Genomic DNA, 23,444 nt, shown 5'->3' on the forward strand with positions numbered 1-23,444 from the left:
TCCCCTCCCCGGGCTTGGTTTCTGGGCACTTCGTTCCCCCCTAAGCGTACCGGCTGTGGTGGACAGGTGGGGTCAGAAACGGGGTCAGGCCTCTCACCCCCCGGTCGAACAGCTATTCCCAGGCCAACCTCCTAAGTATGGACCCTTTTCACATTCACACACACTTGCGCTCGGGCTTTTCCCGACTGGCCTTCTCGCGAAGGGACAGAACTGCGGTACTGGCCCTCCTCTTTCACGCTTCCGTATGGAAATCTCTTGCACACAGGGTCACAAAATTCACACACCTCCCCCCTTTTCCCCAAATAATAATTTTATACTTACCCCCTCAAGTTCTGGTCCAATCACAGCATCAACCTCCTTGTTCCCTGCCAATCTCCTTGCATTCGTTCGTGGTAACGCTGGGATCTGCCAGAAACTGCTCAAACGTGGTCTCCCAGCGAAAGGATGCTGGAGCGCGCTTTGAGACGACCAATGGGCAACTCCGGTTTCACCCAGGTACCAGTCTGAAGGCGCCCTTTGCTGCAAATGGCAGCCTCACAATTTTTGCCTTCAATTTCCCGGCCAATGCACCAAGAAATGTTGGGGTCAGTTTTCCGGGAAGGCTAAAAGCCCTCCAGCTAGTCTGGTGGGATTTTGGCTCTGGACTCTTATGATTAATTAGCCAAATTCAATAAGAAGCCAGAAAGGAGAATTAAGTATCTTTATTCAGCTGAGTAAAGGGTGTCCATTTCAATGCAAGAGAGAAATGGCACACCGCAGGAACAGTTACAATCAATTTTATACCTTAACAAGCAGTGACAAGCAACAAGCCCCCTCCCTCAGTTCCCCTTTTCTGTAGAATCAATGCTATTGGCTATATTCAAATAAGTTGTTGTTCCAGACATGGTGTCACATATATCAAGAGGTGGCTTCCTGTCTTTCCGCTTGCGGTTTCTAAGCTCAAGCATTCTCAAGTGTTAGCTTCCTGTCCTGTCTGGAACTCAGAAATGCTTACAACACCCAAAAAGAGATTTGCTTGCAATTTCTTACTATCATTTATTTCCTAATCAGCTTTTAGCAGTATTACAGAAGCAAAATGGCTACAGTTATGCTAAAGGTGAAACACAGCTTTTTCTAGCCCTCACAACAATATATAGTGCACTCACACTCACATCCCCATTATGAATATGGTGAATATCTAGTTCACATTGAATCTAGTTTTTTCCCTCTCTGCTCCTGCCAATCTCCAAGAGACTCAACATAATTCATAGGGGGTGCAACATGGGCTGGTGGGGAGTCATGTGATGTGCCTCTGGGGGGCCCCTCGAGGCTGTGGGGCCCCAAGATGACTGCCTCCCCTTGCCTAATGGTAGTTATGTTACCTGAGGGCCAACAAATTCCTCAGAACCACAAACCAGGCAAACAAAGGATGATTGAAGGAAGCAAAATCACCGTTTATTGAAAACCAGCGCTGGTGACGCTCCCAGTACCTAACGGTAAAACCTGAGAGACGTGCCCAGCTGCCTGGGTCACAAGTTTTTATAATTTGGCATAACTACACAATTAGGTGTCAACATTCAGCCCCAAAGAACCAATCAGTTCATTACATTTGTACATATGCTTGCATAGAGGCTGGACTTTGCGCTCTAAGTTTCTATTTCACAGCAGAGAGATAATTAATTAATAGAAGAAGCCTTCACATTCCTAGAACAATACAGTTACTATTCAGGGGAGCCTATCTCTCCCCGCGGCTGCAAACCTCCACTTATTCTGCTCTGGGCAGATAGCTGACTTAACACTTTCTTTTGGTCTGTACTTTTCCATCCCACAGAGGCACTGACTTGCAAACACACTTTCTACAAAGCAATTACAAAGCAGCTTTCTGAAAAGGCCTTTTCCATCCCACAGTTACGCCCCTGGTTACACAGATGCAGTGGCAGGGTCAGTGCTTCAGGCACCCACATTGCCTTGCACAGCATGAGCCACAGCTTCTTAAGTATTAGCCTCCAGAGCGCCTCCCCCAAGTTGTACATAACCATGTAGTGTAAACAAATGAGTTAAGTTAGCCTAATTAGTTAAGGTTCAACAGACAGCACAGGTATGATAATAAAACTGAAGGGCATCTATGCCACTCTGAATTCTTAAACAGTCACAAGGGAGGTCTTGTGCATCTGCAATTAAAAATATTGCAATTTATTTGCTGCTCTAACCAGCCTGAAACAACCTTGGAAGTAAATGTTTGGGGTCACCGAGAATCAGGACGAGGGATATATTTTTATGTGCTTCTCTGCTGTGCTATATAATGCTAAAGGAGTTTGTGATAGGGGCTGGCTTCCGGAACCTGAGCACTTTATTGTTTCTAGAGAGCTGAAAGGGAAGGGGTTTCTTTCCCCTTTTGCTCTCCTGAGGCCTCCCCACACAGGGCAGGGAGGACAGTTTTTAAGCTCATGATGATGTGCATTCTGCCCTGCTCACCCAATGCTCACCTTCAGGATACTGCAAGCTGTTTTTGAGGTTCATACAGACAACTCCTTCCTTCCCCTCATTTTCTCCCTCCTCCCACACCCTCAGTGTTCCATTGATCCTGGAAGTTCCTGGAATAGTAGAGTTGGAAGGAGCCTTCTAGGCTATCTAGTTGAAACCTCAGCTCAGTGCAGGAAATCCAGAGCTAGAGCGTCCTCATCAGCTGTCCAGCTTCTGCTTGAAGACCTCTAGGGATGGAGAGCCCAACCACACCCCTAGGTAATGTGCCAAGCCGCTCTTACCTTTAAGACATTTCAGCTGAAATCGGCTGTCCTTTACCTCTATTAGATTTAGTCCTGTCCTCTGGGCTAGCAGAGCATAGGTTTTTCTTGCCATTTGGGGGTTTCTTTATGTTAGCTTTTAAAAGCTTATTATCCTTTTAGTTTATAAACTAATAAATTTTTGCACACCCAGGGAGTCCCCAAGTATGCAGAAGTCTCTTGTAGAAAATAATACTTGCAAGTTAATGGCAGACAGATCCTGCCTCATGATGCCCCCAGGGCTGGGCTGTGGTCCTATGAATATTTACTGTCGAGTCAGTCTGCCCACTGGCTGATATACAGAGCAAGGAAGTATTGGTGCAAGTGAGAGAGCAGCCTAATGGCACTTCCCAACTAACAGCACTGGTGCAGTGGGAAAGTGGCCCCTTTTGGCTCTCTCCCTTTTCCCAGCAAGCCCTCTGTGCTACTTGAAAATACATTCCTCAAGGACTGTGCAACTCTCAGGGACATATTTTCAGAAGGGACAATTGCCACTTCCCTGCTGCACCAATGCAGTTGGTTGGGAAGTTCTGTTAGGCTGCTTTCTTGGTGCAGCAGTGCAGCTTAGCTCTGCATGTCAGCCATTTTCTTTTAATTTACTAACGGATGTACTTCTGTATAAGCAAAGGGGACCCAGTATGCAGGAACCACTACCTTATTGTCTGGGTGTGGAGCTTGCTTCTTCTGAGCAAGCATGCCTAGATCAAGTTGAAAGCTTTCTTCCATGCCTCACCTGGTCATTAGCAAGCATTACCCTTAGAACTGGACTGGAGGGAGGAGTTACCTGCAGGTGTGACCTGACCTTGCTTTGCAATGAGGAAATAATGGTGTAGGGATTACACCTGGCGCCTGCCTCCAAGTACTGAGGACAAGAGTCCAGCTGTGCCAGTGACAGTCTCACCCTGAGGGGTTGAAACCTTGCCTGTGCGATAGAGATAGAAGAAGGCTAGAGTGACAAACACCGCCCAGGGCTTCTGCATGCAACTGGGTGCAGGATTTGGCTGGCAGAGGGTCTGAGGGTCTGATTTAAACAGACTAGCCTTTGATGAAGGATTGTTTTGCTTAATATCCAAACCTGCCACAATAGAGAGTGGTGTGCGTGTGTGAGAGAGAGCAACAGAAGGAGGAAGCCAAAATGGCTTGCACATTCTATGTCTGTTTGTGAATCAGCAATAAACCTATATTATACAATAAGTGTATATATATGCAGGGGGCATAGCTAGGTGAGAGGGGACCGTGTTCACCATTCTCTCCAGTGGCCCCTCGGAATGAGAGATAATGAAGAAGATAGGGAGGGGTGGAGCTGGGGGCCCCTCAGGAGCCCAGGTTCTTTGAACCCAGCCACTCAATTATAGCTACACCTCTGTATGTGTGTGTATGTGTGTGTGAATCGACAATAAATGTATGTATGTAAAGTGTGCTGTCAAGTTGATTTCGACTCCTGGCGCCCACAGAGCCCTGTGGTAGAATACAAGAAGGGTTTACCATTGCCTCCTCCCGTGCAGTATGAGATGATGCCTTTCAGCATCCTCCTATATCGCTGCTGCTCCAGCGGGGATTTGAACCGGCAACCGACAAAATGCTTGCTAGTCGAGCATTTCCCTGCTGCGCCACTTAAGGTGGTTGGTATGTATGTTTGTACAAAAAGAAATGTAATGTGCAAGACATTGACTTCCACCTTCTTCAGTTGCTCTGATGTTATTTGAAAAGTACAACAGAATGACCGAGAGGGAGTGTTCTGCAGTCTAGGATTGGAGGCTGCTGCTGCTGCTGCTACATCCGGTGCTGTCTTCGAGGCGGAGGCATCTGCTTCTGGAGAGTGTGCGGTAGGGGTGTGTGTGTGTGTGAGTGAGAGAGCACAACCAACCCCCTTAGGTGCTTTCGTCACTCACTCAAAGAGTAACAATGGCGGTGGTGGGGTGGAGGGGCAGGATCTCATGGGAGTGGGAAACATATTTTTTTTGAGGTTTTTCCTTACTACAGAATTTCAGGTACATGCCATCAACATTCAATAAGAGTACAGGGATGGGACAAGAAGATACAAAACACGGAACTAATTCATAACCACACATCTGGTAATTAAAAAGAGGTCCCTCACAAATCTGAAAAGAGTTCAGGTCATGGGGGCAGCAATCACCTCCTCTGTCCAGGCCCCAAACCTCCTCCACGGTGAGGAGGGGGGTCGCTCTTTCTGAAACAGGGCCGTCTTGCCCTCAAGCCACGGTTGGTCCCCCTGTTCACAGTGTGCAGCGCGTCTACAGACCTCTTGCGGTCCTCCCCATTCCCCCCGTCAGAGAGGCCCTTGGAGCAGGTCTCATCTATGCCTTCTTTATGGTTGCTTAATGGCTCAGTTCCTTCGGATTTTCCGGCGGAATATACGCATTGGGTGGGGGCCAAGCCATCTTTAACTGATTATGCTGCCGTTTCCTCCAGTATGTTGTCCAGGGTTTTGAATTTCCAGATTATCCCCAGACTTGAAAGCGATCATCACCCTATGCTTTTGAAGTTTTGGTTGGGTGTTGGCTCAAGAGGTGCAGCTGGTACGAGATTTTAGGAACACTAGTTACCAAAGATTGAGGTGGTCTGAGGAACTTGCCACACGAGTTGCTAATGTGCTTGGGTCAGCAGAGGCGTGTAGTTTACGGGAAGCAATTATAACAGGATCTATTGGCTCCCAGAGGTGTTCAATGTTAGATCATTTTTCTTCAGTCTTAGCACTGTTGTGCCCAGTTTTTGTCACCTCAGTATATCCAAGTAAAAATTCAAATCATGCCAAGTCCTTTTCTCGTTCCTGGTTTGATTGGGATTGTTGCATTGCCAAAAATAGCACACTTAAGGCTTTTTTAACTTATAGAATAGCACCCTCTTTGGAAAATAGGCAAAGGGCGCTCTCGATGAAATCTGCCTATAAGAGGTTGCTTAGGGAGAAGAAGGCACAAGCCGTTAATAAAAACCAGCTTAATTTAATTTAATTGAGGCCGCTAAGTCTAACAATCAGTCTAAGTTTTGGAAGCTTCTTTCACCTGCTCTGTCGAAAACACCTACACTTCCAGCTTCTGTGATTCCAGCTCAGGTTTGGGAACAGCATTTCCTACAGCTTTATAGTAAGGCTGATAATATGGTTTATAATGCTGAACAACTAAATGGAGATACTCTTAGGTGGAACCCAGTCTCCTATTCAGAGATTGAAAAACTTATTCAGAAATTTAGTAATGGCAAAGCCCCTGGTAGTGATAACATTTCTATTGAGGCTATCAGAGCGAATCTTGATTGGTGGGTCCCCGTTTTAGCCTCGCTATTTACCTATATAGATACAACTGCTAACATACCCAGCGATTGGAGCCTTGCTATAATAATTCCTCTTTATAAAAAAGGTAGGCGTGAGGACCCAGCCAACTATTGTCCCATTAGCTTACTTAATGTTATTAGTAAAATTTACGCGAGGCATCTTTTGATAAAACTTCTAGACTGGATTGAGGCAAATAACATTTTAGCTATCGAGCAGGCAGGCTTTCGGGAGGGTGGTTCCACCACGGAACATGCTTTTACCCTTCAATTTCTGGCAGAAAAGTATTCTAGGTTCCCAGGTTCAGCACGTTATGTAGCATTAATTGATCGTAAAGCTGCATTTGATTCAGTTTCTAGAGAGAGACTGTGGTCTAAACTGGAAGCCCTTGGAATAGATAAAAGATTACTCAAACTTATTGTTAGCCTGCATAAGCATACTTGTTTGAAAGTTCGTTATGGCCCAACTGGACAGTTAACATCGGAAATTCCAACTTTTAGAGGAGTACGTCAGGGCTGTATACAGGTGAAACTTGGAAAATTAGAATATCGTGCAAAAGTCCATTAATTTCAGTAATGCAAATTAAAAGGTGAAACTGATATATGAGACAGACGCATTACATGCAAAGCAAGACGCATTACATGCAAAGCGAGATAAGTCAAGCCTTAATTTGTTATAATTGTGATGATCATGGCGTACAGCTCATGAAAACCCCAAATCCACAATCTCAGAAAATTAGAATATTACATGGAACCAAGAAGACAAGGATTGAAGAATAGAACAATATCGGACCTCTGAAAAGTATAAGCATGCATATGTAGTTAGTACTTGGTTTGGGCCCCTTTTGCAGCAATTACTGCCTCAATGCGGCGTGGCATGGATGCTATCAGCCTGTGGCACTGATGAGGTGTTATAGAAGACCAGAATGCTTCATTAGCGGCCTTCAGCAATTCTGCATTGTTTGGTCTCATGTCTCTCATCTTTCTCTTGGCAATGCCCCATAGATTCTCTATGGGGTCAGGTCAGGCGAGTTTGCTGGCCAATCAAGCACAGTACACTGTATACTTTTCAGAGGTCCGATATTGTTCTATTCTTCAATCCTTGTCTTCTTGGTTCCATGTAATATTCTAATTTTCTGGGATTGTGGATTTGGGGTTTTCATGAGCTGTACGCCATGATCATCACAATTATAACAAATTAAGGCTTGATTTATCTCGCTTTGCATGTAACACGTCTGTCTCATATATCAGTTTCACCTTTTAATTTGCATTACTGAAATTAATGGACTTTTGCACGATATTCTAATTTTGAGTTTCACCTGTACTTGCTCTTATTTTGTTCAACATCTATGTTAATTCTGTGGTTACTTGTTTGTCCACCCTCTCTATTCTTCCACCAAAGTTAGCCGATAGGCACGTCTCCATATTATTATATGCGGATGACATGGCTATTATGTCGCAGACACCTGTAGGCCTTAAGCGTGCCCTAAGACTCTTCTCATCATTTTGTAACCAAGAGTCTATTGAAATAAATTATAGTAAGACTAAAGTCTTAGTGTTTGCCAAGCGAGCTAGGCGTTATAATTGGTCCATACAAGGAAACAAGATTGAGCAGGTTAATTCCTTTAAATATCTAGGAATTACGTTTCACTCTGTTGGCTCTAGAAATGCCCATTTTAACTCCACCAGACAGTCTGCTCAAATGGTTGTAAATAAGATCAAATCTGATCATTTTACACATGGTACTGCTTTTATACCTGCGACAGTGAGACTTTATACAGCCAAAGTACTGCCTTTGCTCTTATATGGAGCCCAACTGGGACCTGCAAGTAATTTTGCCATACTGGAGGCTATCCAGACTAAGTTTATAAGATGCATTTTGCAAGTTCCGTGTTGTGCTCCGAATGTTGTCATCAGAAGAGAAGTTGGTTTTATTAGGTTGGAATCCTTATACTGGTGCTGTATTTTTCGATTTTGGTTAAAATTGAGTTTTGGACAGGTGGGTTTAGCCTCTTTGGCTATGAATGATGGTTTTAATTCAAGCTGGAAACGAGCTGTGTTGAGTAAATTTTCTTTTTTTGGCCTCTCCATAGAGGATTTGCATACTGTAGGAATTGAGCAAGCCAGGAAGTTAGTTAAGCAACGTGTCCTGGATATAGAAGTTCAACAAGAAGGTGCATGGCTCAAGCGGGTTTTATACTTAGGGAGTCAAGCTATTAATTTTAAACCAGCTAAATACTTTGATGTGGTGCTTGTCCCTAAATTTAGACCGGCCCTCACTTTAGCACGTTTAAATGTTCTTGCTACAGCAGTATTGGATGGCAGGTTGAAGGGAGTTCCGCTATTTTTACGAATTTGCCCATGTGGCAAAGGGGTTATAGACTCCACCTCGCACGTTATTCTTTATTATGATTTTTATAGGGAACCCCGTTTAAGACTTTTATCTCCTATGTTAGACAATTTGCCTGGCCGGTCTGATGAATTTTATTTAAATTATCTTTTAACTAATGAGGACACTGATATTATTTCTGTTATGGCCAGGTTTTGTTATATTATTTGTAAAATACGTACTGGTTTATTGTAAATGTTTGCTGGTCAATGACCGAATAAACTTATAACTAACTAAAAAAATCTACGCCTTCTCTGCCTAAGACAATCTCTTGCTGATAGGACTGGCTTGCTCAAGCCGGGCCAGCAATCAAACAGGCCGCCAAGCAGCGCCAAGTCAGGCGAGCCTGCGGGCATCGTGCTGTCCAACAATGCTCAACAGTTTCTCAAGGGGGAGGTTCTGTCGCGAGGAGGGCTTCCTGCCTCCAGGGGATCCTGGCTGGGTGGGGGGCACGGCCTGCCTTCTGGATCTCACCAAGCCTTGTAAGCATTTGCAAAACCCGCTTGGTGAAAAGGGCGAAGCTCCTGTCCATCCAGCCGACGAACTACACATCCTGCTAACATGGACACACTCCTATCTCCTCCCTTTCCACCCCTCAAGTCATTATTTTCCCTAATTATAGTTTATTAATGTTTCCATTAACATCTCACGGTACCCTATGTCGTTATATTGGAAAATGTGAAACGCACTCTATTTGATTTTGAATATTTTATTCCTTATTGGAGAACACAATAAAATATATTTTTAGAAAACTCAAACAGATTTTAAAGTGAAATTAAATTTGAGTTAAGAGAAAGCGCGAGCTTCTGCCGTTGCTGGTACCTTTTGTGCCTCGATCGACACACTGATGCCCCCCCCTCCCCCGCCCCCCCGGGTATGCTACGGTTGGGAGTCGCTATTGTCTTCGTTGGGCAGCCATAATATCCAAAGAAATAACGTCAAACGAACAGAAAGTCCCTTTTGCAACGAATGGGTTTGTCAGTCTTGTATCTCTTCTAGCTCTAGAGTGGTGTGCCTGCTGGGCAAGGCGGCTGGAAAGCGACGTGGAAGTGACGCGGCTCTGATGGCGGAACTGTATGTCAAGCCGGGTAAGGGGCATCTCCGGGTGGCGTCTTCTTTCTTCCCCGCGTAAGGAGAAGTCTCGGCGTCTGACGGGGTCGGGGGGGTTCCTTCTCTCTCTCTCTCTCTCTTTCAGGGAACCGGGATCGCGGTTGGAACGACCCGCCTCAGTTTTCCTATGGGTTGCAGCAGCTTCAGGCTCCTCGGGGCGGCGGGTCTAAGCGGGGGCCTCTCACCCGACGAGCAGCCCTGCCGACGCCGCTTGAAGCAGCAGCAGCCGAAGGAGAGGGAGGAACAGGAACAGGAACAACAACAACGCCAACGCCGCCACCAGCGGCACCTCCTCAAGGCCCAGGTGGGAAAGAAAAGGGGGCAGGGGCCTGGGTGGTCGGACCCCCTGCCCAGGGCAGGAAAGTGCTTCGGCAGCACCGCTTAGGAGAGAGGCCGAGCCAGGTGGAACAGTTGGGAACCACATCAGGAATGGGTCTGCTTTTGTCATGGGACGGGGAAGAGAAGCCTAATCTCTTTTCTCCCCACATACAATGTAATGTACGGAGGGACAGAGTGACTAGCCTCAAGCCTGGGGTGGCCGGAGGAAAGAGGCAGGACCTTGCAAGTGGTTCTGGCTTCTCATCCTTGATGAAGGTGGTGATGAGGATGATGATGGGCCTGCAACTAGGCCAGATCATTCCAGGCTGTGGGTAAGAGATCCTGTGGTGTAATGCTCTTCCTCCTTACAAAATAATTCCAGAGGACAATGTCCTTACAGAGGACAATGGTTCTTGCCTAGCCATGTCCCTGACATGCTAGTTTTCTTCAGGGGAGAGCTTTAAAAAATAATAATATGAACATTCCAGTGTGTGTGTTGGGTGGTACAATCTAGACAGGGTTAATACAGGGGTGAATATTTTCCTCTATTTGAGTTCCCCCCTCATTTCTACTGAACTTGCCCATCCAAATAACTCACATCTTTGATTTTTCTTCCCCTTAAAGTGTATTTCCTGTCCCCTCAAGTGAGGAGTTTCTCCTCAGGCTTTCCCTCTGCATGTCTAGACAAGCAGCCCCTTCCCACTGACCAGAGTCACACTGTCTTTTCCTGCCCAGTGTAAAAGCCTCATTCACATTTCTTTGAGTGTTGCATTGTGGTCCCCCCACTCTAAAATTCTAGGTGATGTGATTAGGAGCCAGTGATGCAATTCTTGGCTCAGCCTCCACATGCAAGTATATATTCAGCTTGTGAGGCTGTTTTCTGTAAAAGCCTGAGTCAACCAAAATATGTGTGGTTTTAGGTTGTGGTTTTGATATCGTTTCATGTGAATTTGTGTGCATTGTGTGCTCTTCTCTCCCAACTTGATCCAGCACCTGTTCCAGAAAGCACTACCACCGTGACTGGCTTGCCAGCCTTTCCTCTGAAACCAGGGAGCCTGCCTCCTCCTAGTCTGCCAGGCCCTAACCTGAGAGCCAGTGTAGCAAAACCACTTATATCTGAGAGTGAAGAGGACTGTGAGGTGGAAGACATTCTCTCCCCCTTGCAAGAGGCTCTGGATAACTGCAGATCATCTGTGCGGGTAAGAGGAGCTGAAATTCCCAGTTTTATTTTGGGGTAAATTGATTTTGTCTCAGTGCTAGTAGCGGTCACACCTTTGCATGGAACTGATTTCTTGAAGCATGCTTAGATTACTGAAGCATGAGCACAAAGAACAGTATTGCCCAGAATCCTGACACATCTGTTCAATTTAGAAGGAAGCACTCCTCTAGCTTTTATAGCTGTGGAAAAAATACTTGAAAAATATGAAGGTAGTAGACATTCAAGTGGTGGATAGCTTCTGCCTTTTAGGGTCAACCATCAACAGTAAAGGATCCAGCGGTCAAGAAATATGCCACAGACTAGCACTTGGTAGGGTTGCAATGAAGGCCTTGGAAAGGATATTTAGATGCCATGATGTGTCTACACCTACAAAGATTAGAATTGTTCAGACCATGGTTTCCCCCATGACACTCTATGGATGCGAAAGCTGGACTTAAAAGAAGCAAGAAAGAAAAAGTATTGACACTTTTGAACTTTGTTGCTGAAAAGACTTTTGAGGATACCATGGACAGCCAGGAAAACAAACAAATGGATCATAGAACAGATCAATCTAGAATTTTCACTCGAGGCACAAATGACCAGGCTCAAACTATTGAACTTCAGACACATTATGCGAAGATCCAGCTCCCTTGAGAAGTCCATAATGCTGGGGAAAGTTGAAGGAAAGAGGACAACCAGCAGCAAGGTGGATGGACTTGGTTATGACAGCAATGAATGCACCACTGAGAGACATTAAAGGCCAAGTTGAAGACAGATCATGGAGCCAGCATGGTATAGTGGCTAGAGTGCTGGACTAGGACCGGGGAGACCCAAGTTCAAATCCCCATTCAGCCATGATGCTGGGTGACTTCTCTCTCAGCCTAACCTACTTCACAGGGTTGTTTGTGAGGAGAAACCGAAGTATGTAGTACAGCGCTCTGGGCTCCTTGGAGGAAAAGTGGGATATAAAATGTTAAAAACCCCCACAAAAAACCATTCTGGAGAGACTCTGTCTATGTGATCACTAAGAGTCAACACAGACTTGATAGCACTTAATCATCAAGTATTTGTATAGCATTTAATTAAGCAATACTACTGAAAATTTGGTCTGTATATTCTGCGTGTTTCAAATCCGGAGTTGAGAGTAGCAATGTTGGAGTGGGCCTTGGAGCAAAAAGTGAAGGGGTCCCTGCCCTTGGAGAGAGCAAATACCAAGCTGTCACCCAACCAGCAACCCTGCTTGGGGGCCTAGGGACACAACAGTGCCCCCCACCACCCATTCAGTTGTAGCTACAACCTTGATTTAGAGAAAGTGTAAGTCAGGAAGATTGGGGGGGTTGAGGCTTCTGTACATGTATAGTGTTGAAGGTGGGGCTAGAATTCTCACCCCAGTCCCATCACTTACCCACAGCAGCATGCCACTAATTGTTACAGCAGCATTTGTCTAAGAAGGCTAATGTCATATCCATCATGATGGCTGGTGTTTCTGTGAATGGCAAGTGGAGCCCCAGCCTCCTGATCACAGAAAAGATAGGGGCAAGTGATACGGCTGGGATGTGACTTCCGACCCCACTTTCAATGCTGTACACAAATACACAGTCTTTTGCATCACATGTGAATTGGAGCTACTGTCTTGTCTCACTTCTGAATCTGCTTTAGCAATTGCCTTTGCTTAAGTCTTTTTCTGTGCTACCTTGTTAATCTCTAACAAAGGGAAGCCACTTGCCTAAGAGCCAGGCTCTGTGACCAAAACAAACCTTTATGTTTGGGAAAGTCATACCAGGGCATGGCATGATGTCTGAGCTATGTAAGATGAGAGGGTGAAAATGAACAGACCACAGGAGAGCAGCTCATCAATAACGTGTGCTTTTGTTTTCAGAAACAGATTTGTGATGACATCAGCAAGCGCTTAGCAATTCTGCAGCAGATGTGGACAGAAGGAAAACTCTCTACTCCTGTGAGAAGGGGAATGAGGATTTTAACACAAGGTAAGCAGGAACCTGTTGCTCTACTGCAACCTTCCCTCATTGTGAATTCCAGGGGGTATCCTTGAGTAGCCATTGCTAGTCTAAACTTGAGTAAACATTGCTAGTCTATCCTTGAGTAGCCATTGCTAGTCTAAACTCGACCAGTTAGTGATGTCCATGTGAAGGGAGCTTTTGGCAGAATGCTTCAAAAAAGAATCCTCCATTTGCATATCATGGCCTTGCTGCCATTTTTCTGCAAAGAGTGCCATGTGCAACAGAAAATGCTGACTGAAGAGTCCGATACTGTCCGGTTCAGGATAGAGCATGAATTATGTTTTTGGTGTCATTCACACTGGACTACCATTCCCAAATACTGGACTTTCAAACAAACTGTAAATAGATCATGGTGAACATACAGAACACCCATAGGTGGGAAGGGGGAATCCCAGACATCTACACTTTTCATCTCAGCAGGTTCCTTAGGGACAAATTGGTAGGGTGGGCAAAAGACAGATGCCTTGTGAGTTCTGAGGTGCTCTTTTTGTTCCTTTCAGAGCTCAAGAATCAACACTGGGATATAGCAGATGACATCCATCGCTCACTAATAGTTGATCATGTCACTGAAGTAAGCCAGTGGATGGTGGGAGTCAAAAGGCTCATTGCAGAAACAAGGAACTTACCCACAGAAGACTGTCAGCCCAAAGTTGAAACTTGTTCAGATCCAGGACAGCTGCAAAAGTAGATGGATGAAGACAGCAGTATAATGCTGGGCTGACTCTAGGAGAGAACCTGACAAGTGTTTTTATTTTCTTACAAGCAGAGGAGCTGCTTTATCTCCCTAGGAACCATGTATTTAGCTTCTGCTGTTCTAATAAAAGATTGGTCAAAGAGAGGTTCTCAGATAAGCAGCACTCTTGAGCAGCTTTCAGAATTTCAACTCACTGCTTTAAGAGTTACCAATCCTCTTCTGTACTTTTTAGAAAAATTGAAGCAAGCAAGCATGGTGAGACAACTGAAAAAGAGCCGTTTCAATTGTGCCATGATAAACTAATCCTTTGGATCCATATAGACATAGGTGGTGTGTTAAGAGTTTGCACTCATAGCCATGGCAAGGGCATGAGCCAGTTCTCTCCCCCCCCCGCCCCCATTAAGCTTTCAGGAAGTATGTGTGAGGTTTGTGGTCCACTTCTGTGCAACATTCACACTACTGTTGTATACTTTTGGGGCAGTATACAGAAAAGGTTGTCTTGCATTCTTTGGTTCTTGAACCTATGTACTCGGCACCAGAGTCTTCTGAAGGGATGGTGGAGTAAAAGTTAAAAATAAAGTTAAATCAGCTTTTGCTGCAGTGCTTTCATGATCGAAAAGTCTGCTGTGTGTGGGGCAGGTTATTTAACACCATTATGCTAGAATGTAGCTTTTAATTGTGCTGCAATTTGTTTTGCTTCTCTCCCTTCATTCTGGCAGTTACTTTTTCTATGCTCTTCCTCACTGCAAGTACAGTACAACAGTGACATCTTTTTCTGTGCACTGCTTTTTCCAGTCTTTTTAATATTCTTATTTTGTTATATCTGGTAGGTTCTTTAGCTTTTTATAATTTTCAGTTTTAATTTAACCTAATAATTTTTTTTAATCTGACTTTCTTTTTTTAAATTTAATTTTATTACTTGTACCTGTGTCTACCTTATTGTTGTAAGCCGCCCCGATCAGTATTGCACTGGAGGGGCAGGGTATAAATATTTTAAATAAATAAATAAGATACTATCGCATGATAATCCACTGCCAAAGCTCCGAAGCTAGGAGACTTTCTGGTCTTCAGTAAATTGATGTCCTCACTGTACTAATCATATGCTATTTGCACTCTTCTGGATGAACAGGGTTAAAACAGAAGGAGGACAATGAAAATTCTGAAACCAGTAAAGTGGTAATTTGACTTTTGGAATAAAGATAGCTCAGGCTGAAGCAACACTTTAACTGAGAGTCAGAACAAAGAACTGCCAGTTCCAGAACAAAATATCCCAACTTTTGGTTGTCATAATTGTCACCAAAACAAAAGGTTTTTAAATTCAAAACTTTCAAAGCATATTTTGCCAGACTTTCAGACAGGTCCCACATTGATTTGAGAGCGCCCAAATCAAATGTCATGTGGGAAAACTGAACTACAGGAGAATTCAACAAGGTTGCTGCTTTAAGAAAATGCCTGCCATGGAAGTGAGATGAAATGGAATACCCTGACAATCCAAGATGCTGTTGAAGGCCAGCACCTGTCTTTTAAGAATATTAATATGCAGATCTGTATCCAGATCCATCTGCAAACACACAGAGACATCTCTGACTTTCAAGGTGCACCAGAACTGGCCTTCAACCTCACACAGGGACAGAAAGACTCTCCAGATAGTACCATACACCAGTTAGTAGAGGGCTTACAAAAAGATCTAGGTGGATGTTGGGGTCTTGGACAGCAAATCTTTCTGCCTGGGACTCAAAGTTCTTGCACTAACAGATTGATTAGGTCCAAGAATCAGGAGCGCCATGACCAGAAAGCGGCAACAAAAACTTTCACAGTTTCCTGATGTATTTTCCAAAGTACTCTCAGCAGAATTGGAATTGAGGGGGAAGGTATGAGGCAACCTCTATAACCATCCCACCTCCAGCACTTCCATTGCCATTACAATGGGATACAACTGATATGAGATGCATATTTTCTTGAATATTTTCCTGAGTGGAGAACCAATCCATCTCTGGAAACTCAATTTTTTATTAACTACTAGAACTAGCCAATGTAGTTTTTACTTCAGATCCTTCACTGATGACCTGCTGAACCAGTAGATCACCAGGTTAATTAACCAGATGCACTGCTGCTAGGAAAGCAGATTCCACTCCATCCATGTAATCAGACTGTATGTCTCCCTACGTGAAGCATCTGAGCTAGTGCGACTCTTGTAATACTCTTTTGGTGGAAACGGGTGCTGGCCATGGCATCCAGAAATGCCCACAAAGCTAATGTGGTTACCTGTAGGTCCAGCCTGTGTGTGCTCTTCTGAGCTTCTGTCCTAGACTAGTTCTCATGGCCATCCTTTCACCCAGTTTAGTAGGCTTGTATCTGAAGTGGTGACCAGCTGATCTGGAAAAGTCAGGTTCACATCTGTGAATCTGTGCAAGTCTACTGACCAGTTCAGGGACAGAAGAATGTTCCTCAACAGAGAAACCTGGAGATGAAAGCAGGATGTGATCGGAAAGGTAATAGCACTCTCTGAAGAGTGGAAATGTGACCTTGTCAAGGTTATGACCCTATATCAACAAATGCCGCCAACATATCAGAACCCAAGTGGTGAACAGACAGTGCTCTCAGCTCTAGGAACCATAGCCTCTATGGCCAGTTCAGAACTACTGGGAAGAGCTTGGATTTCTGAGTCTTGATTCTGGACAAGGTCCTTGGGAAGAGACTCAATGGCAGAAAAGCAAAAGATAGATGCCCTGTGTCATTCTTCAATCAAGACATCTGCTCCTATTGCCCCTGCATGCCAATGCCTGGATATGAACTGCTCCATTTGCTCATTGTCCAGTGACTGGTTGGCAATTTGTAGGCACTCTTGAGTTACAAACACCCATATTTACAAACAAAGCTCCATAACAGTATTACATTAAAAAGCCTCCAACTTACAAATGCCAACCAGTCATCACTCTTGGAAACTATATGCATTCCAAGTTATGAACATCTAACTTACAAATAAACTTTTGGAACATAACCTGTAAGCTGGGGACTTCCTGTACTCATAGCTTACTATTTGAATATAGCCACTGTGGATGTTCAGCACCCAATCCTTGATCCTGATTGGCTGAGCAGACTATCTGCCCAGATATTGGAAAGTCCCATCAAATTTTTCACCAAGAGCAAGAAAAGATGGAACTCTGCTCACCTGAGGGATGTTGCTCACTTCCTAATGATGGAACCCTGATTTGGTTCTGCATTGCCTATATATGTAGGCCTTTGCTGTGGCGTTTATGTGGGCCTTTGTGTGCTGCTGCAGATCAAACTCTGCAGCCGAGTTTCAAATGCCCACCAACATGTGCGTCCCCAGCTAATTGACTAGCATCTATTGTGACAGTTCTGTCAAACTATGTGAGACTGCACATCCTCCAGCTGCCATGCTATTCCCCCCCGCTTTAAAAAAAGAAAAGATCTTGTGAACCTGCTCTGGTATCTCATCTTGGAAGGGAAGAAGCAGGTATTGAAGAGCCATACGTGGAATTGTACTTGAACCACTGTATTCTGACAGAATACCATCATATGTGGTAGCTATGCCAAAGTCATGAAGTCCACCTCCTTGATCATGTTGATCCAGAAAGTCTGATTGAGGTGCTTGTGTTGCCTCTCCTCTGAGAGGAAATGCAGGACTAGTGAGTGTTGATCCTGGCTCAACCCCAACTCTGCATTATTATGCAGGGAACTCTCTCGCAAGTTCACCATGAAGCCAGTTTGTTCAGGCAGCTAACTGTAAGCTGAACATCATAAAAGCCTCCATCCCTCAAATGTGATTGTACTGGGATGTCCTTTACAGCAAAGTAAGCAAGTATAGAAAGATTTCCTGAAAACAGTGAGCCACACTGGCATGCTCTGAGATGCCATGAGACCAGACAGGAAAACCTTGTACTAGAAGTGAATACAGATCACAGCAGCTTTCTGTGTCTCTTCAACAGCAGTATATATACTGGCATGCCTCTGAGAAGGAAGTTCTCCTTCATTATAGATCTCAAGGTATCCATCTTGAAGAGATTCTGTCAAGAAAGTTGAGCCACCAAGTCCAAAATGGCACCATTTTTTATTTGGAACCAAGAAGGGGAAAAACCTGAATAGGTCCCAGAGCACCTTTGTGCTCTCAGGACCAGTCCAATCATCTCTATCCTCAACAGATGTTGAATAGGCCTGAAGGTGAGATGTTTCCTTCGATGCCTACAAAAGTGCTGAACAGAATGATTTCCCAAGTGTTTTCTTTCCCTGTTGATATAACCTATGATATGTGGGCCTCTGAGTCACAGCATCAACCACCTAACTCTCTACTGGTCTTGCCAGTATTGTAGCCAGTAAGCCATTTATCCTCCTGCTGACTGTTTGCACTCAAATATGAAGGGCCCTGCTATGTAGGCTCCAGTCAGTTTACTTCTCACCCTCTTCAGCAAAGCAATTCATGGAGACTTAGCAGGGAAGGATTGCAATAGCAGCCCTCCACAGATAGTGCACATGACTGGAGCTGCTTGTTAAAGCCTTCAGGACTAATGCAGCCCAACACATATCATAGAAAAAACAGTAATGCATAAGGTGAAGCCTGCATGCACCAAAAGTGAGGTTGGGGTGAAAAAGGAGTGTCAAGGTCTCTGGCTCTCCAAATTGTAGATTTATAACCAAAGTCCTCCCTGTACTCACTGTTTACTAAGTTGCACAAGAAAATGACGATTTTTCTCATTACTCAGCCGGAATAGTAGAACTTAGACTTGTTAAAGGAATTCTCACTTGCCATGAGGCAGGACTGAACAGCTGCCTCTACAAGTTTCACATATAAGAATCAAACTTTGCAAAATGCCAAGGGGAAGCTTCTTAATGCTAGACTTTATATGTTTAAGCAGACTGGCACAATGTACAAGCACCAGGGTGCATGTGGGAAAGTGATGAAGTGAAAAGGGACCAAATTTAGCACCCAAGTAGATTCAAGTTTTTATTCTAGCAGAGCAATGAGAGACTTCCAGTACCTTCTGCCTCTTCCTCTGCCTTACAGAATGCAATATTTGGATTTGCTTGGGATAACAGCAGCCTTGCTGGATCAGGCCCATGGCCTATCTAGTCCAGCATCCTGTTTCCTACAATGGCCCACCAGATGCTTCTGAGAAGCCCACAGGCAAGTGGTGAGGACATCCCCTCTCTCTGATTTGAGGGTAAGTGAATCCATTTTTTGTTCCATGCATGCATTTTTTCCACAAATGCAAGGATTACTGTGGGCTTTAGGGTGCTGGACTTGACCAGGACAAATCCTTGTTCACTCATGAAACTCACTTTATGGCCTTGGGCAAGTCGTTACCTTTTGGTCTAAGCTGCAGTGGTGACAAATAGTTTGGGGGTCAAGATCGAGGCAGATGGTTGATGGCTATTAGGAGCAGTAGGTGTTGACCTCTGAAGGGTGTTCAAGGTTGACAGTGTCAATGTCGATGAAGTCTTCTGATGTTTAGAATGGGATGAGGAATTGTCCTCTTGATGCTTGTGTGTCTTATAGGGCCCATGGTAACTATCCTTCAGGACACCCCATGGTTTCTTAAAGGCAACCTGCACAGGATCCATCGGGGAAGACTTCGGGGACAAGTCCGGCTTCGACTGGCAATAGTTGGGTAACGCTGATGTCAATGATAGCGGAGACTGGGGTCAGAGGGCACAGTGCTTGTTCATACAAGGCAGCCTTTAAATGCAATCCCCTGCTCTTTCTAGTTGAGAGAAAGACAAATTTTGCAGGTGTGTACAATATGGTCTTCCCCAAGGCAAAGCAGACAGAGTTCTTGTTTGTCGGAGGAAGGAAGATTCCTATGGTACGACAAACAGCACCTAAAAGTTTTTTTAGCGTTCATTAGAGCAAAAAACAAGCAAACCAATCCAATTTGTGAGGCAAAGAGTAACAACCTAAGAACCAATAGGCCAAACTGTAAAAACCTTTTCTCTCAGGAACCAAGAATGACCAAGGAGCAATCCCAAAGGAAGCACATGCAATGGTGGTCAAGAAGAAACTGAGCAAGAAAGTGCTCTGCTGCTGAAGATACCAAGCACGCTTGGTGCGGAAGGGAGGCACTTCAGAGTGCTTTGGGGATCTTGAGAATTCTTCCATGGGGTAGGCACAAAGCCCACATTTTGAAGGCTACTGTATCACCAAAAAGAAACTTTCGGGGAGCAAAGGGGTGGCAATGAACTTTACTAGGGGAGAGAGAATTTTGCTATACATTAAACACAGAGTTAAGGTAATTGATGTTATCAGTTTATTTCCCTCATTAATGTTTGACTGCTTGATGTTTTCAAACTTATTCAGAACATGGGCCTAATCCTCATTTTGTATTAGGCCAGACCTTCCAGTCTTTTCCTCCAGGCTAGTTTTCAATTCCTGTCCAAGACTGTGTCGCAGGAAAGAATGGGGTGGGGTCAATAACAGGCCAGCTGAAATCTGCAGGGGACATGAGCCCACACCCTACCACACACATGGCTTCACCCTGCCAAGTTCCTGGCCAGGAAGAAAGCTAAGGGGCTGGTCTAGCTCCTGGGAGGCTGAAGAAGCCTAACTGGCTGCACTGGCTTCTGCTGCTTGTTCTGGGGTAGATGAATGAGTGAGGCTTCATGGAACCTTAAAAAAAATATAATTCAAGCAATCGGACCATAATATACTGTGACTATTGTCTGACACTTTGCTGTAAAGTTTCAGTCTGGTGGATGAAAGAATACCCACCACCCCTTGCTACCTCTTGGGAGTCATAGCTGCCAACCTACCCCACACAATGTGGTGAAAATCCAGTGGGATAACTCTTGAGTTTCTTGGAAGAAGATTAGGAAATGCATCTAAAGAGAATTACTTACTACATACAATCCCATAGTTCTCATTCTTTTACAAATGCTCAGGACTGGAGAACATACTTTTGACTACAAGAGATACTGGTATTTTGTTCTTGTGAAGTCTTAATATTCAGTGAGCACCTAGATAGCTGAAGTTGTCACTCAGATTATCACATCTTTGGACTGAGGATTACCAGCTATCAGAACTTTAGACACAGGAAAATATTGTGTTTTCCTGGCACATACTTCCTGCCAACAGAAGCCTCCGAGTCTATTAAATGATACTTCAGTATCCATCTTAGGGCATTAACATGGTACCTTCTAACTTCACATGTAGCAAGTGTGGATTTGGCATAGCATCTTACATGTTGATAAATCCTCAGTCTTTAGAGTTGAAACATGGGAAGTATACACCATGCTTATTTAAAAAATTGGTTCTAAAGCACATTATGTACAGAAAAAGCTTCAGATTGTCAACAGAACCCTGTTCCTTTCCTCTGGCACACTGGATGAAGCTATCCTTTGGGCTAGAATGCTGCTGATCAGCTATCACAGCCCTCCACTGTGTTCAATCATATTTCAGTGTCAGAGATGCTCCTGACTTTCTAGTGGGTACTAACACAATTAGTGCTGATAGAGGGAAATTTACCTGAGAATGCATTTGGTATAGTCAAAGTCAACATTGACAACAGCTGCATAGATCTCCTAATTCTTCAAAATTAAATGTGGAAAACTGGTGGACACTACCATTCTGTAGCAACCTGTAGTATTTCATCAGGATTACTACACAAAATCTATAATGTTCATCTTTTATTGAATATTCAGGTAAATATTTCACATTAATACAGGCTACATAAAGTAGAGCCACTATACGACATGAAATTTACTCAACGTTTTTCCTTTTAAGTATGTAAACAATTATACATGTATTTACCACCCTAAAAGGCTGAAATCATGTAATCATCTAGTTCTCTGCTGCATACAAGTAGCATTCAGTAGTGTTTAGCCAAAAGCACTAGGGTCATCTGATTTTGAGTTCAAAATGGCTAAACTAACTGGAAAACAGAATCAGTTGAATAGGTAACTCAATTTGTTCTTACACAACGGGCAAACAAGTTTCTCTCGTTACAGCCCACAGAAAAAAAATCGCTTCGTTAGGCACATTAAAAAATTCCCAGGGTCTTCCAAGGTAATAGATTTCTCCAAACAAGGCTTAAAAGAGAGGTAAGACCTCCTAAATCAGTTGACGTATTTGAGGTGCATGTTTCCAATGTGAGGTGCCCAGGTACCAGGCCAAATCTATAGTGAGAGAAACATAAATAGAAAGTTAATTTCATGGTATAGCTACAGTACCACCATAAAGAGCTAAAAATAGATTCAGTGGGATGAAAAAACTGAAGTCTGGCTCCAAAGTAGAAGTGACCTGTACATTTTAAATCTATCTTGTCCTCATACACAGCTATCCCTACAGTTGAGACAGAACCCACCCATTAGTTGTGTCCTTTACTTTGAGCAAATCCAACAATTTTGAAATCAAGCCATCATTTACTCAGGAGCCTAACTTGAATAACCAAATTAGAGTTCCGGATTCACCTTTAAGTGTGCACTGTATGTATAAAACTACATTTAAAATGACATTTTCTAGGAAAATGTAGCATACTTGAAAAACTAGACACCTGCTTAATGTTTCAATTATTTAATAATGCAGAAGCCTGAAACTTTAAAAAGTACAAGGAAAGGGTTAATTACTGCACCTGCTGGGCATCAGTACATTCTGTTGAATTTTGGACAACCTTTATCATGGGATTCCATGCTGGATCTGGAGTATGCAGTCCATTGAAAAGAGGGCCACCTGGTCCATCAGCTAGCTGAGGATGAGACGGTATTATAGTGCCTCCATACATGGAAATTGGTAGGCCCTAAAACAGAAGGGAAAGACAGATTTACAGCAAAGGGCAGCAGAGTACAGAATCGGATCTAAAGAGTAATACTTTAGTTCAGGACTGCACAACTTTGGTCCTCCAGCTGCTGGAAAACTCCCATCTTGCTCAGCCACAGTTACCAAAGATGATGATGCAAGTTGCAATCCAAAAACAGCTAGAGGGTCAAAGTTATGTAGCCCTGCTTTAGTTTGTAGTACAGGTTGAACACAAGAAGCCTGTCAGCAGAACTGAAATAGGATATTAAGAATTCAACAGCACTTCATAAGTGACTCAGGCTAGCCAACTCATTTTCTGCATTAGAAGCACGCATCTTCACCATCCCTACATTCATTGTACACACTTAATTAAACATGCCTTTTGGGATGCAGATACTTCTAGAAATTACCCACCATGGCTTCATTTTTGCAATACTGACAGAATATCTTGGTTCTTTGGATGAAGAGAGCATCTGCTAAATCCAGTGAAACAAAACTTACTATAAGACAGTAATGTAGAACATTGTAATCTATAGTAACATAAATCAAACAGCTGATAAATATCTAAGGTAATGTGTGTAGACTATAGAGGGAACTCTTACAGATTGTTTAGAATCCTACTGGAAATATCCACTGATGAGGATGAAAAATGAACAGTGGCAGCTGGTGAGCCCTGGGGTGGGGAGGGTATGAGCCAGTGAGAAAGGGAACAGAGGACTCTAAATTGGCGAACACACTACTGGGACCCAACCCAACATTCCATGCACTCAGCCAGGCCCATGCTCTGCTACCTACCCCATCCCTGCCTCTCAGATTGGGCCCACCCCACCAGCAGCAAGTTTGCCAGTTTTAAAGTCCTCTGTTCCCATCTCACCATTCTGAACTCTGCCCCAGAGCTCGTTGTCCACCACAGAAAAG

General features: G+C 44.0%; 2 protein-coding genes and 1 long non-coding RNA gene across 12 annotated transcripts in view; 2 read left to right on the plus strand and 1 right to left on the minus strand.

The window, feature by feature from the left end:
• The first annotated feature begins 4,550 nt into the window (after positions 1 to 4,550).
• SRA1 (steroid receptor RNA activator 1) lies at positions 4,551 to 14,793 on the plus strand. Of its 2 annotated transcripts, none has more exons than XM_053250725.1 (6): positions 4,551 to 4,588; positions 9,436 to 9,524; positions 9,632 to 9,850; positions 10,855 to 11,063; positions 12,942 to 13,050; positions 13,584 to 14,793. In XM_053250725.1, exons 2-6 carry the CDS (start codon positions 9,500 to 9,502, stop codon positions 13,769 to 13,771), a joined length of 750 nt encoding a protein of 249 aa, XP_053106700.1. In that variant the 5' UTR covers positions 4,551 to 4,588; positions 9,436 to 9,499; the 3' UTR covers positions 13,772 to 14,793. The 2 variants fall into 2 exon arrangements, with proteins under 2 accessions (XP_053106700.1, XP_053106699.1); XM_053250724.1 differs by lacking the exon at positions 4,551 to 4,588 and adding an exon at positions 8,795 to 8,918.
• A 646-nt stretch (positions 14,794 to 15,439) lies between these two features.
• LOC128322111 (uncharacterized) lies at positions 15,440 to 20,029 on the plus strand. Of its 2 annotated transcripts, XR_008305529.1 has the most exons (3): positions 15,440 to 16,269; positions 18,804 to 18,960; positions 19,296 to 20,029. It is a non-coding gene; the product is annotated as an uncharacterized LOC128322111 (long non-coding RNA). The 2 variants fall into 2 exon arrangements; XR_008305528.1 differs by lacking the exon at positions 15,440 to 16,269 and having other exon boundaries at positions 17,980 to 18,960.
• Positions 20,030 to 21,405: 1,376 nt separating this feature from the next.
• The window catches only part of ANKHD1 (ankyrin repeat and KH domain containing 1), a 158,700-nt gene continuing 156,661 nt past the window's right edge, over positions 21,406 to 23,444 (minus strand). For all 8 annotated transcript variants that reach the window (XM_053242848.1, XM_053242855.1, XM_053242854.1 and 5 more), the window contains 2 exons: positions 22,363 to 22,527; positions 21,406 to 21,907 (listed from right to left, as the gene is read on the minus strand). In XM_053242848.1, the coding sequence (XP_053098823.1) occupies positions 21,848 to 21,907; positions 22,363 to 22,527 (225 nt within the window). In that variant the 3' untranslated portion in view covers positions 21,406 to 21,847. The remainder of the gene's footprint in view (positions 21,908 to 22,362; positions 22,528 to 23,444) is intronic.

This window comes from Hemicordylus capensis, chromosome 4 (genome assembly GCF_027244095.1).
Source record: "Hemicordylus capensis ecotype Gifberg chromosome 4, rHemCap1.1.pri, whole genome shotgun sequence".
NCBI lineage: Eukaryota > Metazoa > Chordata > Lepidosauria > Squamata > Cordylidae > Hemicordylus > Hemicordylus capensis.

Excerpts from the sequence above, each read along its gene's own strand:
- SRA1 (XM_053250725.1), top strand. The coding sequence starts at position 9,500 with ATGGCGGAACTGTATGTCAAGCCGG. Across the intron at positions 9,525-9,631 it reads GGAACTGTATGTCAAGCCGG|GGAACCGGGATCGCGGTTGG; the intron begins GTAAGGGGCATC and ends TCTCTCTTTCAG. Across the intron at positions 11,064-12,941 it reads ACTGCAGATCATCTGTGCGG|AAACAGATTTGTGATGACAT; the intron begins GTAAGAGGAGCT and ends TTTTGTTTTCAG.